At 42.2% G+C, this 16,307-nt stretch overlaps 2 protein-coding genes across 2 annotated transcripts; one reads left to right on the top strand and one right to left on the bottom strand.

The window, feature by feature from the left end:
* The first annotated feature begins 991 nt into the window (after window positions 1-991).
* LOC103719338 (vacuolar protein sorting-associated protein 28 homolog 1-like) lies at window positions 992-2,186 on the top strand. Its single transcript, XM_008808537.6, has one exon. It carries the CDS (start codon window positions 1,283-1,285, stop codon window positions 1,916-1,918), a length of 636 nt encoding a protein of 211 aa, XP_008806759.2. The 5' UTR covers window positions 992-1,282; the 3' UTR covers window positions 1,919-2,186.
* Window positions 2,187-12,364: 10,178 nt separating this feature from the next.
* On the bottom strand, window positions 12,365-15,455 carry LOC103719348 (uncharacterized). The gene is made up of 6 exons (XM_089924689.1): window positions 14,342-15,455; window positions 13,935-14,062; window positions 13,289-13,405; window positions 13,071-13,160; window positions 12,787-12,894; window positions 12,365-12,689 (listed from the first exon to the last, which is right to left on the bottom strand). The coding sequence occupies exons 1-6, from the start codon at window positions 15,453-15,455 to the stop codon at window positions 12,570-12,572; spliced, it is 1,677 nt and encodes a 558-aa protein (XP_089780815.1). The 3' UTR covers window positions 12,365-12,569.
* Window positions 15,456-16,307: the final 852 nt, after the last annotated feature.

Genomic DNA, 16,307 nt, shown 5'->3' with positions numbered 1-16,307 from the left:
ATGAGAAATCAGAATACAAAACACGATCGAAGCCCCGCGGGATGGGGCCAGTGCCATCCCATATGAAGGCCTCGAAGTGATGAGCTGCGGAGGAGGCGACCTAGTCCGCCGCACTATTCGCCTTCCAATAACATGTGCGACCCATAAAGAATTAAGATTGTCCATAAGATGGCAGACATCCTTGACTAGTAGGTGTAGGTCTGGCCTGGCACGCCTGCACCTAATCCATTCAATCACTGTGACAGAATCACCCTCTAAGAATATCCGCTAGGCCCCCAAGTGTACACTAGCATGTATGAGACCCTCTCACGCCGTGCGTAGCTCTGCCACTAGAATGGACTCATCGAATATGCGTCGTCCCCTACCACAATCAACCTGAGCTCTTGGTCTCTGATCACGAAGCCCACACCACATCTACTACCGCCCTTTGAAATACTGCTGTCAAAGTGTTCACCTTGAGAAAATTTGAGGGTGGAAGCTCCCAGAATACCATGGGCACCATAGCATGTCTGGGCGCTACAAGAGCTAAAGGGGGGGCCCAGATGTTCCTGTCCTCTGCAGGTGGAAACTCTACCACAACGCTTGCCAGCTCAGCTGCATGTGCAAATGCTCTGTCTACCATTGATCTCGGATAAAATCTTCTGCCCTCGAATATCCTAGGAATAAAAAACATGTGTATAAGGACTAGCCCGTTACAATCTTCCTTAAAATTTTACAAAATTACATCCCCAACCTATAATCCTCGAATCCCTAATTCCGGGCCTCCTCGTTTCACCGCGCCTTCTTGCTGCGTTGTCCGCTTCCCCTCTCGCCGCTGCTGCAATCTGAAAAATCTGAGGCCCGGCCCGACGTCCAAAACTATAGGGCTCGGGCCTGGCTAAATTTGGTTACGTATGGGGCTGAGACCAGCCCGTCCGATAAGCAGGACTACTCGCTGGGCCCCGACCCAATTCCGATAAGCATTTTGGCTATGTATTGGACGCATCGAACCAACCGGAGTTCATTTTCTTGGTTTTCCCCTCACCTCTTTCCCCTTCTTTTCCTTTCTTTGTTCGCTCTTCTGGTCCCCAGTTTTCCCTCACCTTCTTCCCTTCCTCCTTCGTGCTGCTTCGCCTTCTGCTAAATTTTTTAGGACGCGGAAACGTAATCCTAATTCTAGCGCGATCGATCCGTTCGAAAGAGAGAGCACGATCGCCGTTCAAGAAACCGAGTCCTCCCATTCCCCAAACCCTAACCCCTCATCGGAGCGACCGATCCGGCCCTGGACGCCGCCGCCGCCACGATGGAGGTGAAGCTGTGGAACGACAAGCGGGAGCGCGAGATGCTCGACAACTTCGCCGATCTCTACGCCATCATCAAGACCGCGGAGAAGCTGGAGAAGGCGTACGTGCGCGACCTCGTCTCCTCCGCCGAGTACGAGGCGGAGTGCCTCAAGCTCATCGCCCAGTTCAAGACCCTCTCCTCCTCCCTCCGCGATGCCGTCCCGTCCGTCGAACGCTTCGCCGATGCCTACAAGATGGACTGCCCCGCTGCCCTCAACCGCCTCCTCGTCTCCGGCGTCCCCGCCACCGTCGAGCACCGCGCCTCCTCCGCCTCCTCCTCCGCGTCCTCCGCCTCCGCCGTCGCCGAGTGCGTCCAGCACTTCATCACCGCCATGGACTCCCTCAAGCTCAACATGGTCGCCGTCGACCAGGTCCACCCCCTCCTCTCCGACCTCTCCTCCTCCCTCGCCAAGCTCGGCGGCGGGATCCTGCCCCCTGACTTCGAGGGGAGGGTCAAGGTCAGGGAGTGGCTCGCCAGGCTTGCGAAGATGGGGGCCGCTGACGAGCTGACGGAGCAGCAGGCGAGGCAGCTCCACTTCGATCTTGAATCATCCTACAACGCATTCATGGCCGCCCTTCCCAATGCCGGGTCCTGATCGTGACCTTGATCAGCACCCTCTCCTGAGTTTGTTTTATTGTTTTTTTCCCTTCCCCCATCTTGTTACTTGAATTGGATGTTCTACTACTATATATTGCGTAGATAAAGACAGCTTTCATTCAATTTAGATATGAGACGATGATTGTAAAGTTAAAAATATCTCACTGTCTTTTGTGGTTTGCTATACATGTGCTTGTTGCTTTTAGGCACCACGATCTTGTGGTTTTGGCACCATGCTATATCAAGGAAAGAAAAATTGTTTGTCATGTGTTTCTGGTTGTTAGTTGCTTAGCTTATGCAGTAGCATTTGCATATATCTTTGTTGATGGAAATTGATTAACAGGACCCTTGCTATTAAGAAGGCATTGATACATGGAAAGGGATGTTCGGTTCCAAGACTGGTTATTGTTGATTAGTGCTACTCCACAGTTCCACTAGCTGATTCAATACTTTGTCCATGTGCTCTCAAAATTTTCCCTGGAAAGTTCTTAACCTTAGCTGCCATAGTAACAATTTTATATTTTCCTCTGCAAGAGAGAAAGAGAACCGGTTTCTTGATTGTCGTGGATGCTGATACAATGTTGTCTATTCATTTTTCTTTAATCTAACATATGCATGGATTGTCATCGCATTTATTTGTTTGATGTGTATCACTTCCAGTTCCTGCACATACTATGCTTCTACACCATAATTTTTAAAGGAGCACTATTTAGAATTTGGTAAGGATTCTTTATTTCTTGCATTATGAATCTGATTTTAGTTTTAGTGAAGTAAAAGGTTGGGCATATTTATTTAGCATGGATGGCATATTTCAAATTATAAAACTGTATCCCAATTGTAGGTGCTCATGAGTTTTATTTTGGTAGGTTGAATTTCTAACAAAGCAAGTTGTTAGTTTTAAGGTAGTACAAATAGGTGCCTTTTCAATGGGGATAACTTGGTGCGAAATATCCCTTATAGTTAGTTGTTCAAGTTCCTGTTCCGAAGTTTTTTTCTTTGCCCTCGGACTGGCTCATTATATATCTTGTTATCAATATCATGTAGTTTAGACTTCTAAAGGTTCCTTATGGTGTTATGTCAGACATTATATGTTGTGTTTTTATAATTTCTTAGTTTTCCTATTGTAACGTGATCTCTTTAGAATTGATTTATTGTCTCTTATAAGATTTGACATCACTGAATCAAATGTTTGGTTGATTTCAAATTTGGGAAATGGTGTAAGCTCTAGGTTTAAGCCTTGGTAACGGTTCGGGTACTAATCAATTCTGTAGATTTTCAGGATGTTGATTTAAATTTGTAAATTGTGGTTGATGTCTGCAACATACACTTAAATTCTATTGCCCGAATATCTTATTTATGCTTAGAGGATGGTGTCTAAAGTGTCAACATAAAGTTAGCATAACCATGAAATAAGTTGGTACTTAACTGCAGACATGCTAAAGATTGACTAGGAATCTCGACATTCTTTCTCAGTGAAACTATGTAGAAGTGATGAGATTATTACAAGCAGCAATAGTTGGTTGCCAAAGAGAAGAAAAAATCTTCACAATGCCCCTTTTAGACATTGTGCCATGAACGTTTTGTTTTGATGATGATGTTATTCATGCTTATTCTATGATGGATATGAAAACTAAGGATAGATGTGTAAAGTTTCTTGACCTCTATTCTTGGAAGATGATGATCATTTTATCTATAATCTTGTGATCTATTGTTAAACATCGGCACATTTGCTGAATGTTTTTTGGGAGGTTCAAGTAAAAGAAGAACCTTAATTTGTGTTGATTGATATTGGTGAAGCCTCTTGACAATTATGATTGATCCAATTCATTAGGATTAATTCTTGTCATGAGGATATTATCCAATCAGGCAATTATGAGCCCTATAGACTTCCTCATCAATTTAAAGGTGCTGGCACTGTTAATTACATGGATATATGTGTCATAGAGAGTGTTTCCTCTCCTAGATCTATGTCATCATCAAAACTATTAAGAAAGCAAAAAATCATGTGTTCTGAAAGCCTTCATAGATATGCATCAAGTTGGGACAAACATTGATAGTTGCGATATTGTTAGCATGCAAGACCATATGATAGGGCATGTAAATTAAAAATCCACACCGCTGATCATATTCTCCACCTCATAAAATATTTGGACCACTAAACCATAAATCATGCAAAACATCATATCGAACCACTAATGATCTATTTTTTGGGCCACTTGATGCACAGGCAAATTATCTTTGAAACAAATGATATGTGGTTTGTAAATAGTTGATGTTATGTAGATCACAATTAACGGTGTGGATGCTCCATATAAAAATTTTGTCATTGATCTTGGGTCAATAGGATTGAGGCCCCAATCCTTTTGGAACGAGAGTAGACCTGCACACACACACACACACACACTCTCTCTCTCTCTCTCACACACACACACACACACACCCTCTCTCTCTCTCTCACACACACACATACACACACACTCTCTCTCTCTCTCTCTCTCTCTCACACACACACACACACACACACACACACTATATATATATATATATATATATATATATATATATATATATATATATATGTGAAGCAGTAGATTATTTTTATGGAATTCAAACATCTTTTGGGTAGTTTTTTTGTTTGAATTGAAATCCTTTAAACTTTAAAAGTGATGCCCAGAACGGTATGCTTGTTCTTTCTTGAATCATTGGATCATATATTACATATTTAGTGATTGGAAGTTGGAAAGGTCTGCACATGGTAGCTACAAACATCACATACTTTAGAAGAGGGGGTTTGGGGCTTCATTCTTGATAAAATAAAAGTTCATACCCTTTTTTTTTGCAATTTTAGTAACCTGAGCCATGTTAATTTTGAATAGTTTAGAGATATAATTGGCTGGGTTAGGTTCGGTTTTCATAGACTCCAACATGACTATGTTGCCCATAATCAAAGAGTCCTAAGCAAGGGTTTTAAGTTCCACTGGGAACTAATCTATTTTGACGAAGACCACCCAGTTTTGGGTTTCGATTAGTTTCAGTAGTCTCAGCCAGTTTTAGCTGAAACTGGGAGACTACTGAAACTAATCAAGTTTTGGTGGTTTTGGGTAGTTTTGGCTAAAACTGGCTGAATTTAATTATTAGTATTCTTCAGTTAAGAATCATTTTGTTTTTTTTACAATTATATTGAATTTGTTTCTTGATTCATTTAAGAACATAATCTTTATAATATTCATGTTCAATGAATTTTCTTTTGTTTGTCCTTGAGTTAAAGATGAGATACATAATGAAGATAACCCTGTTGGGCTGAGGCACAAAAGAAGGCCCTTATTACAGTATAATACAAAGATTAATTGGGGCAACGAAATATGAGACATATCAAAGGTATAACATTTTTTACTTGAAACAAAAACATTGTTTTACTACATAAAAATGACTAAGTATCCCTTTGGCTTCGGAAATACAAGAATTCAATGTAATTTTAAGTTTTGCTAGAAAATGGAGAAAAAATTTGAATGCCCTCAGCATTAAAAAAAAGGGTAAATATAATGAAACTTTCAAACGCTGAAGCTTAAGAAGGAAATTTTATATATATCATTATATAATATGTTCACATCAAAAAAACAGTAGTATACTTTCACTCATATGCAATACTAGCATCGGCCTAAGAGTATCGAAATATACAAAAATAAAGACTTAATATAAGACAATACTCTAAAATGTTATCCATAACATCCTTTTTGCTTCATTTATTTTCTTTCTTTTTCAAATTTTTGATTTTTTTTTTTTTGACCAGAACTCTGAAACTTGGAGAGAAACTTTTGAAACCACCAAATTACCAAAACCAAAACTCCACAAAGTTGACTAAAACTGAAATAGATCAATTGTCTCTAGCATTTTTTGGGAAGTCGATTTTAGTTGCAGGTAGGTCAATGGGATGAGTAGTTGTATTGTGATTGCAAATTTTTTATTAACATTGTGTTGGATCCCTTTTATTTTTTATTTTGATCACAAAATGGTTTGAGGCAAGGACATCCAACTTCCTTCTCTGTGCTATTTGTGTATGTAAGTTGTGTGGCTGGCTGCTTAGGATCCTGTCATGTGCCTAGGAGTAAATACCCCACTCATTTTCTTAAAGTGGTCTAGAGAAATTGGCTTTCTAATTTCTTTCTTGCCTTAATCGGTTCATATTGATTGAAGGTGAATTATTGTTCTTTGTTTGAAGTAGGAATGGAAAATAGGTAGGGCATCTTGTAGGGTACTGAATTTTTGTAAACTCGGAATAAGGAAAGATTGGGATTGTGTGACTCAGTAGATGGCTAAAAGCCCCAATGTTTAGTTGAGAAGGACAGCATTTTTTGATACTTTCAAGGGCCTATTAGCGGTATTTTGTTGATTTACTCAAAGCTTTCTCATTTTTCTTCCTCTAAAGTAGAAGCCTAGAAATTTGGATCAGATTCTTTCTAAGGGGTAGGAGTTACTGTAAAGAGTAAATGTTTTTTTTTTTTTTTTTTTTTTTTTGGGGGGGGGGGGGGGGCGCAGGGCATAATAAATAAAGAGTAAATGCAGTAAATGTTTTTCCATAAGTTGTGAAGAATTATAGATATAAGTATTGCTTCAGGTATCAGGACTTTATAGATTCAGAACATGGTGCAGCTGGAAAAGTGATAATCAAGATTTGTAGGTGACAAAGAGACTCATTTCGGAAAATGTGATGACGGAAAGATATTATCGAGAGGCATTGTTGGGAGGTGGCTATGATTTCAAATATATCCAACATATGGAATATTTCTGAGGAAGTTTAATACTTTTACATTTTTGAGAGGTGTGAAGATACAAGATTTTTTGAAGATTAGTTTGATAGAGAGCTATCTTTTATGTCCTCTGACTCTGCATTTTGTGATAGAATACTATTAGCTAGATGTGGTGCTTTCTATCTGTTTGTATAGGCCTAATGAGATTGAAGTAAGTTGAGGTGAGTTCTCTTCTTTGTTTATTAAAGAAATGAAATTAGAAAGGTAAGGAAGATAAAAAAATGAGGTAATAGATTTTCCAAATTCTTTTCGCATAGCTTTCTTTATGGTTAAATAGTTAATTCTTTGATGAGCTGATCTGCTCTATATGGATTTAGGGATTTTCAGGTTCTATAGCGCATTTTAAGCAATTTGCCAGGACATTATACTTGGCAGAATATCCCATGACAACGTCCAAGAGTGGTACAGACAGACATTGTGTTCTGTTTGACCAGGAGTTGAAATTATTCCTTGCCTCAATTGTTTTCTTATTAGGAGATTTGTTGGAACATTTGATGGTTTTGGGGGAAGATTAGCTAATGTTGTGGATTCCCTCCTCTTTTGACAAGGAAAACCTTGCTTCAGTGGAAATCATCCCACATGATATCTGCTAGTAGCAATGCACATGCGAAAGCATGTCGAGAAGAAAAAACTTGATAATGTAGTTCTTTTTATGATAGTATAAGTTTTGATTTGTAAAGATAATAAATAATATTGAATATTACTTTTAGCATTAAAATTGCATAATATTTTTCAACCATTTTTATAGAGGGTGCCAAATGGCTCAATTGGTGAAGCCATTGGGTGTTTGGATCCCACCCTCAACAGATTTGACTGCGCTTCCTCCCATCCTAGTACTCAAAAGTAAAAAAAACATTAAAAATTCAAACTTACAACCTTCGTAGGTCTCTATGTCATTGAGCAGTCTTGGAACGAAAATGCAGAAAGATTTTTTTGCATCAAGATTCTTTTTTTAACATCAAAGCCAAAATAAATTGGATGGGGTTTCTAAGGTTCAAGCTCATAGCTTAAGTAGGTAAGTGTCCTTGTGTAGTCTTGGAAGTAAGACGAAAAAAGTTTTTTTTTTTCAATTATAGGGTTATTTTTTGAACAAAGGATAAAAAGTTGGGAAATATTCACGCTGTTCTTCTCCAAGTCACAGAAGATGAAACTTGTTCAAATATCAAGTCATTCTTTACTGGGTAAATCGTTACTGTTTTTGTAATTTTGGTATCTTGTTAATGGTTCTTGGGGGAGAATCTTTTATTCTATGGGAAAACCTTGCTTTATTGCAAATCATCCCACACGCTTTTTGGTGGGAAGTGTGAACAGAAGAAACCAACACCTCATCTGAAGGCTTCATTTCCAACAATGGAAAAATGTGCCATGAGAGTAGTACTTGACCATGCTACATGGAAAGGTGGTTCAACTAAAATTAAGTTTTGCCAGTCATTTTTGTTGGGCTAGTTGTGATATGTTGCCGATCTTTTTATGTATGCCCTCTTAGCTTGCTGATTAATTCCTTTTTTGAACAGCATAGTTCTATTCTATGTCTTCTTCATTTTCTCCCATTCCACCATGGAGATTCATATGCTTCCTCTTCTCCAAGACTAGTAGGATCCCCCTTGTGCTTGTTTGATGTTTAGCATTATTCACACTTTTAATATGTAGAAATGTGAACCTAAAAAATGTGCTATAGTTTAAAAAATGTTTTATATTATGGATATTTAGTTTGATGAAAGTTAGAACTTTGAGCAGTACTGGATATTTGTTTAGACATTAGATTGTAGAAAGACGAACAATTAATTGATAACCTATTTTCTTCGTTTGTGTAGCAACCTATTTTCTTTTGTTAGAAACAGCAACTGAGAGCATGGAAGACTTAGGTCTATCTGCCTATTTAAGGCTTGAGGCGTTGGGAGGTCACTATGTTTGTCTTGGAGTTAAGGCTTGAGAGAATTTACAATTTGAAGTAGGAAAAGTATTCCTCATCTGTTTTGTAAATTGAATTTATTCTGAACTCAGTTCCCCCTCCCTGCCATATAGATACCTTGATCAGGGCAGCTTATATGAGATAAAAAATTCTAATGGCAAGATAGTGTTCAACAATAAAGCATATGTGGTTATTTGTAGAAGTAAGAAACAATTTATCAGTAACCTCAGATCAGATAAGGACCATAAGGCAGCTTAAAGTCTTATAGTGACTTTGCATTTTGAGTGATGAAATGGTGGTTTGCTGGTGCCAGGAAGTAGCAGATCAAGGTTGTGAGAGTCATCATCTTGTGGTTTGAGTTGATCTTTTGACTGAACATTTTACTTGAGAAATTATGTGGTGATGGGCGTGGAGACAGGGTTTGATGTGCTGGAGGAAGCTGCTAGATATTCTGCAATGTAAGTTTTAGAATTTTAGGTTTCATTTTTAGACTTCTCTTGTGCATAAACCAGAAACTAGGAAGTGCTAGAGGAAGTAAAGGTATGAGTTTGATGGCCATAGGATAGAAGGGGTTCTTCGTTTTGGAAGGATGAGAGGGTACTTAACCGAAAGAAGAACAAGTGGTTTTTCTCTTTTCCTTTCCTAATTGCTAGGTGTTCCGCCCGTCTTACCTGAAATGATGACGCCTTAACTGAAATGAGAGTCTCACCCTCCATCAGGGCATCCCGAAATGCTTACGAGACAAACAACAAAAACGCGGGCAAAAGGAGTCCACGGGTCAGGATCCAACTGAAGAATGGGTGGGAGGTGGTTGTTCTACTACACCGATGTATCGCACTTTATTTCCCAAACTTTGGCTGGACCCAGTTACACCGGGTTTTTTCGTACCCTCCATCTCAGAGGGAGCAAGCCAAACGCAGTTCTACCCATCAACCCCAGTCGTCCGGCTTTATTTCAGGGGCGCCATAGCCTCGAGGAGGCTCATCCGTTATGAACCACTCCTTCTTTTGGTAGTCGAAGGCATAACGCTTCTCAGGCTTCGACTCCCGCTCCGACTCCGCCACCTCAGACCCCGATTCCCCATCAACTGCGCACGACAGAGCTTTACTTCTTTCCACATCAGCGTAGCCATCCACTGCTATTTGAAATTCAAACGGGCATAAGCACAAGGATACTCGTCGCTATTGACATCACGAAGAGCAGCCTTCAGGTATCGAGACACGCCACCGACAGCACTCGCACGGTAGCGGGCCTCCTCGGCGTTGACAGGCTCCCGCTGATATAGCCTTCTAAAATGAGGAACCCTTCTCTCTTCCTTCTCAACCCGGCCTTTAAGGATGAGCGGCCAGCACGCATAATCGAATGCTTCACTCGAAGGGCTACGCCAGATAAAGAGGCTTACCGCCACCTTGTCCACCTTCCCGCCTAGGAATTCCATCAGGACCGGCTCACGACCGTCATTCCGCATTTGGTAGTTGGTCTGCCATTGAGGCTAAGCCCTATTTGAGACTAAGGCAGGCTTCTTTTGACTGCATTTTTTCCTGCTTTCTTTGCGCCCTTTCCAACTAGTTATAGATTTCTTTAATGCCTATAAACTGGGACCAAGCCAAGTAAGTCCATAGATCATCTGTTAATCCTTCTTTGAATCCCAGTTGTATTAGTATCCGTCGTCGTCTGGGGTTTTAACATGACCAAAGTAAAAAAAGTCTTGTTTTCATTCCGGGGCAACAAGGAAAAAATGAAATAAAGTTTTGAAGCCTCGAAAAGTCTCTCTATCTGGCTTTGTTATTATTACAGTGTCATCTGCAACCAGCCGTAGAGATATGGAGAGAGGAGACAGCCTTGTTGCAGACCTTTGTTTGGTTCCTTTTATGAACCCCACTGGTCGCCCATGGATCATAGGTGCTATTCATTGTATATAAATAAACTTTCGTATCCTACTCTGCAAATCCCATTTTCCTTAAGCATATAGGAACCTATGATTAACATTATCATATGCCTGGTTTGGCGAGTTTAGTGATCATGGCTGGCTCACCTGATCTATCAGCTGAGTAGTAAGCCTCCTTGGGATAATCATAAATATCTCTTCCTATCCAAATTCGATTAGGAGGGCGCCCTTTTTAAAGAGCCAGCGTGTCTTTCAATCTATTGGCAATTACCTTAGTCATTCTCTTATACAGTGTAGTCCCCATAGCAATGGGCCTCGGTCTAGTGAGGTTTTGCTTTTTTTGGAATCATTGCCAGGAATTTTTCGCTGTTCTTAGCTCCTCCTTTGGTTTCCATCCATGGTAATGCAGAGGCTGGAGAATGTTATGCTTGATTGTTTTTAGAATACATTAAGAGACACATGGTGTTTTACATACATTGGTGGAGAGGTTTATTATACCTTCCTATATGGATTGGGGTTCTTCTTTATGATAGAAGACTTTATGTGATTTGTGACGTATCGGGCAAGGTATGGAAGAGGTACAGTCAGTGGCGGATGGATGTTGCATAATTTTAAATTTCTTGTGGTGCGAATACATTTGTGGTCTTTCAGGCAGCTCCAATTCTCTGTGTTCTGGATGACCGCAGTCTAGATCTTTTGAGGTAGAGGTAATCCGATTATCATCGTTTCAAGGATCACATAGAGCATGATGACGGCTTTATTGTAATGGATGGCGTTCAAAGTTGTCATTGTGTGAGTGAACTCTGAGAAATTAATAAGGCGTGCTGTAGTATGTAAAGTGTGTAAGAGTGCTTGGAGCTTACTAGCAAATGATTTAGTCATATTAGTCCAAAGGAAGGATTTGAAGATCGTTTCCACAATTAGATGTGGTGCTTTCAGTGGTTAGGTTGACTTGTGATCCTTTATCTTGAATGTGCTTTCCATCTTTTTGCCCTCCTTTTTTTATAGTTGTGTTTTCCAATATTCTATTGAACATGTGCATAACTTATTTACTCAGAAGACTGTCCTAATGATAACTGGTAGAATGCGAACCCTCATTGAGATTTCAAGGTTTGGAGTGCAAAGGACTGAAGGGATTTTGGATGAAAACCGAGAAACTGGTTTTTAGGCTGAAAATATCAGAATTGGATGGCTCCTTGTTTTCTTTTTGGATGCTTCACAATGCTTATTGGCATACGCATTGTGATAGGTGGTTGGCTGCCCTCACATTCTGTCGTTATTCTTTTACATGCAGATTTAATGTTTATGTTGATGTTTGTTGAATGTTTAATGAGCTAGCTTTATGTATTGGGTGGAATTTAATCAAACTCATAGCCATCAATTTCGTTTCTCTTAGTAATTATAACAATAGCCAACTGTTCATATGAGTGAAGATCTTTCGCATAATCCAAAGAGTATATATAACTCCGTGGCTTGTTATTAGAAGCTTGAAGGGCAAGTTATGGATTGCACTGTTAGATCGGAGGGGCAGGACACTGTTCAAACCACAATTACCACAACTCTTTCTCATCTATCAGCCTAGAATGCAGAGCACCCTCTTGTTCACTAGAATATAATTTATGTTGTCATGTTATCAGCTTGCTCGGACAGGTTGGTCCAATTATGATATGAACTCTGATTGTTGGTTTCAAGGCTCTCTTGCACATCTGCTTCGATAAATTTCTCGATTACTTCATTATCGTGCACATGTCCCGTGCTCCTGGGAGTTGGATTAGCAGAAAGTGTAGAACCCAGTTTCGGTATCATATTTTATATGAAATTTTGTACACAATGCCCTCAAGTTGTCATTATTGTTGTTGAACGACCTGGGTGTAGGTGGGATTCGAGCACAGGTCATTGGATACGACAGCCTGATAACTTTACCAACTAGACTAGTTGGTACGCTGCTCCTCGATGAACTTCCTCCTGCGAACTAGGTGCCAGATTCCATCAAAAAAAGAACAAGGTGCCAGATCAAAATTGTGGTCTGATGCTGAGTTTCTTAAACCTGGGGCCTCAGCTCCGACTGGTTAGTCATTATAACCATGTTCTTCTCAAGCTGTTTCCGTTGTTGCAGTGAATTAAATTGGATTACATGGCACTTTAAGCTCTGCTCTTGGATCTGCTACAAAGCAATGAATTAGGCTACAATTTTCAGGCTATTGAGATTCCAAAATAGTTGGATGCGTTGAGCATGATAGGAGATAATCACGGGTTACCTGGAGGGCAGCGACCAAGCGCAGCAACTCGAAGCATTCTTCTATAAGCGATCGTTCTGCGGCAATCACACGGACAAGGTCTGAAAGCAGAGGGACTGTGTTTGGAGTCTGTATCCAAAATCATGCCAGGTGTCGAATGTTATTTTCTGTGCTAGAACACGTGGAGGTGTATGGTAACGACGATTGCATGCTGGAAGATTTATGAAAATGCATAGAAGTCGACCATGATCTTATCCTAGCACTAGTGGAGGTATGTATTAATTGTGAGATGCTTTCATGCTTACCGTGGGAATGATCTTATTGACCGAGCTTGTGATTGCTGCCAAAATATCTTTTGCTTGTCGAAGCGCTGCGGACAGATGCTGGGGCTCTGCCTGCCAATAAAAAGTTGAATCTTGATAAAAACAGATAAAGAGTTCCCTGCTATGGATTATGTATATGAATCTTGGTGATCGATAAAACGGCTTGTGATGTGTGTTTGTCATATAAGAATAGCAGCTACTTGGGCTCCATCGATGAGGGGCAGCCTGCACACGGTAGCCTGCAAGGAGCCCTTGGTGGTGGACAGCGCTGAAGTGTGCAGCCTCTCCATGTCCCCCCAGCTTTCCAGTGCCTTCATCTGCCATCATCACCATCACCAGGATACGTTAGTCATTCCATGCTCGCAATTTGGTAATAAGACTAGCATCCCGATCTATTCAAGTCTCTTTTTTGGCTTTTTTGGTAGGATATTTAAGCCATTACTTCTGAACAAAAAGAGTATAGCTTAGTTATAGTCCATGCGCTATGTAATGCGAACTCTTTTTGATCAGATGTGTTGGGCTTTTTTGGTTGTTCTATGCTCATCTAATAAATTGAGCCCGGATTCTATGCGGTACATGTTTTGCATTGTTCGCATGCTTGAATAGCTGCTATATCACTCATCTCAGTAATGAAGTGCTTTCGCTCATCTTAGAAATGAAGAGTACTATTGCGTTAGTGAGAAATACATAGGATAGAGAGATGAGATGAGTGATATGGCGGTTACCCAAGCTTGTACTGTTCTCTGCCGTATGCACCGCAGCCAATCCCGAGTTGACTTTGGCATCCCTGGGGTGGACTTATGGTTGTATCCAGCAATTTAAGGTGAGAGGGGTTCTAGTACTGACCTGGGAAGAGAGGAGGGTGTTGAGCTTGAGCGCCAGCCTCTCCCTCTCCAGCTTCAACCTCTTCTGCACCACCCTGCTCTGCACCTTCGTCACCTCCGCCCACCCCATCACCAACATCCTCTGCATCCCTCACCAATATCAAAGCGCACATCGTTAGTACCACTGGATTAAATCAACTAGCCGACCCCGCCGACGCGGGCATCAAACCGCAAGTTTTTCAAACAAATCAGAACTGGCCACGTGCCACTACGATTGAAGCGCCATCGGTGTGACCCACAGGCACGCCTGCGTGGCTCCAAAGGAAATGCTGTCTGCTGCCTGATAGGCGAAACAGCAGATCAAGCCGGCTGTTTTATTTAAAATTGAGCGGGACGAGCAAGAAGGGATCCAAGACCAAGGGCGAGGACAGACACCACGTACCTCCGAATTCGCCATCCTGATCCGATTCACGGCGTCTGATCTCGCATTCACGCATCTCCACTGGATCAGACGGTTGTGCATCAGCCGGAACTGGTGTCCCATCTCCCCCATGACCCCCACCCCTCCCGCACTCGGAGAACCCACGGCTAAGGAAGGATAAGAAGACGACGACGCCGGCGAAGAACTCCCGCCGCCTCCGGCGCTAGACCCAGAAAACGATCTCCTTCGAAAGTGAAGTAGATCCAGCCCCATGCTTATAAAATTCCCCACCTTCCTGCCCTTCCCCGGGCTCGGCGGCCGAAGGTTCGAGAACGACCTCCCCATCCCCGCCGCTCTCCCCTCTGCCGCCGCTGCCGTCGGAGGAGACCCCGACCGCCGCCCCGGCGACAGGGCCCACTGCGTCGAGGCAGAACCGTACGCCGTCATCGAGCTCGCCCTGCTGATCGCCTTCGCCGCCATCACCCTCGCCGACTCAGATTTCGGGATTCTCGGAGTCGGGATCTTAGTCTCGCTCCGGTCCGACTCCGAGCTCGGGTAGTCGAGGCCGAAGTCTGACTTCCGCAGGAGAGGCAGCGCGTTCTCGTCCACCGAGATCCGGCCGGGGGTCAGGGCTAAAGGCACGGCGGAGGAAGGAGAGGGAGGGGAGCTGCCAGGCTTAGGCGATCGGGGGAAGCGGATCTTGCCGTTGTACCGCATGGACCCGCCGATCGGGAGGTTCTCCCTGGACCTCCGGCCCTTCTTCTTCGTCTCGTCCTTGCCATCGAACCGGCCGAACTCGGAGCAGCTCCGCTGGCGGATGATGGACTGAGGAGCGGCTGCGGTGGTGGTGGAGACGGCTTTGCCGCCGGCGTTCCGCTCGGCAAGGTCGATGAGGCGGTCGTCGCCGAGGTGGTCAGCGAGGGTGCCGGGCTTCCGGGAGGAGGGCCAGAGGCCGCGGGAGAAGGAGGAGACAGAGGACCGGAGCTTGCTAGGGGGGTCGGAGATGGTTCTGCGGCGAACAGGGGAGACGGCGAGGCCGGAGGCGGGCGAGGAGGCCGGGGAGAGGAGCAACCGGGAGCTCACCTCCCGGGATCCTGTTCTTCGCGGTCGACCCTTCTCCATCTTCGCCTTGGAAGGAAGAAAAAAGAAACAACGCCGAAAAAAAAAGCCACCGGGATTTATGTAAGAGGACGCGGAGAAATGGCGCCAAAAAAACAGTTCGTTGCCGGCGAGGCGGTTCGTACTTGAGTTTACAAAAATGCCCTCTCAGTTTCTCGTTTTCTCCGTTCGTGTGGGGCTTGGCGAACGCGACAAAGGGATAGGGGGCGATGCTTTTCCGCTGGAAGGGATGGGAGATCTTAGAGACTCGCCGGCAACTAGAAGATCCTAACTGAAATTCCACTTGTCGATGGAAGAGGATATGCCGGCTGTCACGTCTCCAAGGTATCTCCAGTTGATTTGAGTTCTGGGCGCCATGATCGAGGTGTAGCCTTGAGGGCATTTGGAATGGGTGAACTTCCAAAGACCAAAAATTACATGGACGAAGGGGATGTAACCATTGCCTTTGGTAGACTGATCTCAAATCATCTTTATTTCTCAAATTATTATCCAACCCAATAATAAAAAATCCATTCCTGCAGTCGGATATTCAAGGTTACCCAGGACGATGATCTTAGACCAAAATTTAGTGACAAAAAATTCCATATATCAATATTATATTATATTGATATTACGTATATAGCATTTATGATATATATTATATTATATTATTAATCATATTATTATTCAATAATAATTTAAAATTAAAAACATATATTATTCTACTTTATATTTTTATATGAAATTATTTAATATATCACTTCTGTTTGCTTTATTTTTCTAATCAGAATAAATATTAGTATTAGAAATAATATATTATATGTATAAATAAAAATATTAATTTTATAATAACAATTAATATATCTTTACAAGATT

The sequence above is a fragment of the Phoenix dactylifera genome, chromosome 1 (genome assembly GCF_051530095.1).
Source record: "Phoenix dactylifera cultivar Ajwa chromosome 1, Ajwa_hap1_PhDact_Kaust_v1.1, whole genome shotgun sequence".
NCBI lineage: Eukaryota > Viridiplantae > Streptophyta > Magnoliopsida > Arecales > Arecaceae > Phoenix > Phoenix dactylifera.
This window is presented reverse-complemented; position numbering and strand designations above follow the sequence as displayed.

Excerpts from the sequence above, each read along its gene's own strand:
- LOC103719338 (XM_008808537.6), top strand. The coding sequence starts at position 1,283 with ATGGAGGTGAAGCTGTGGAACGACAAGCGGGAGCGCGAGATGCTCGAC.
- LOC103719348 (XM_089924689.1), bottom strand. The coding sequence starts at position 15,455 with ATGGAGAAGGGTCGACCGCGAAGAACAGGATCCCGGGAGGTGAGCTCC. Across the intron at positions 13,161-13,288 it reads CCCTCATCGATGGAGCCCAA|GCAGAGCCCCAGCATCTGTC; the intron begins GTAGCTGCTATT and ends TTTTATTGGCAG. Across the intron at positions 12,690-12,786 it reads GCTTGGTCGCTGCCCTCCAG|ATCCAAGAGCAGAGCTTAAA; the intron begins GTAACCCGTGAT and ends GCTTTGTAGCAG.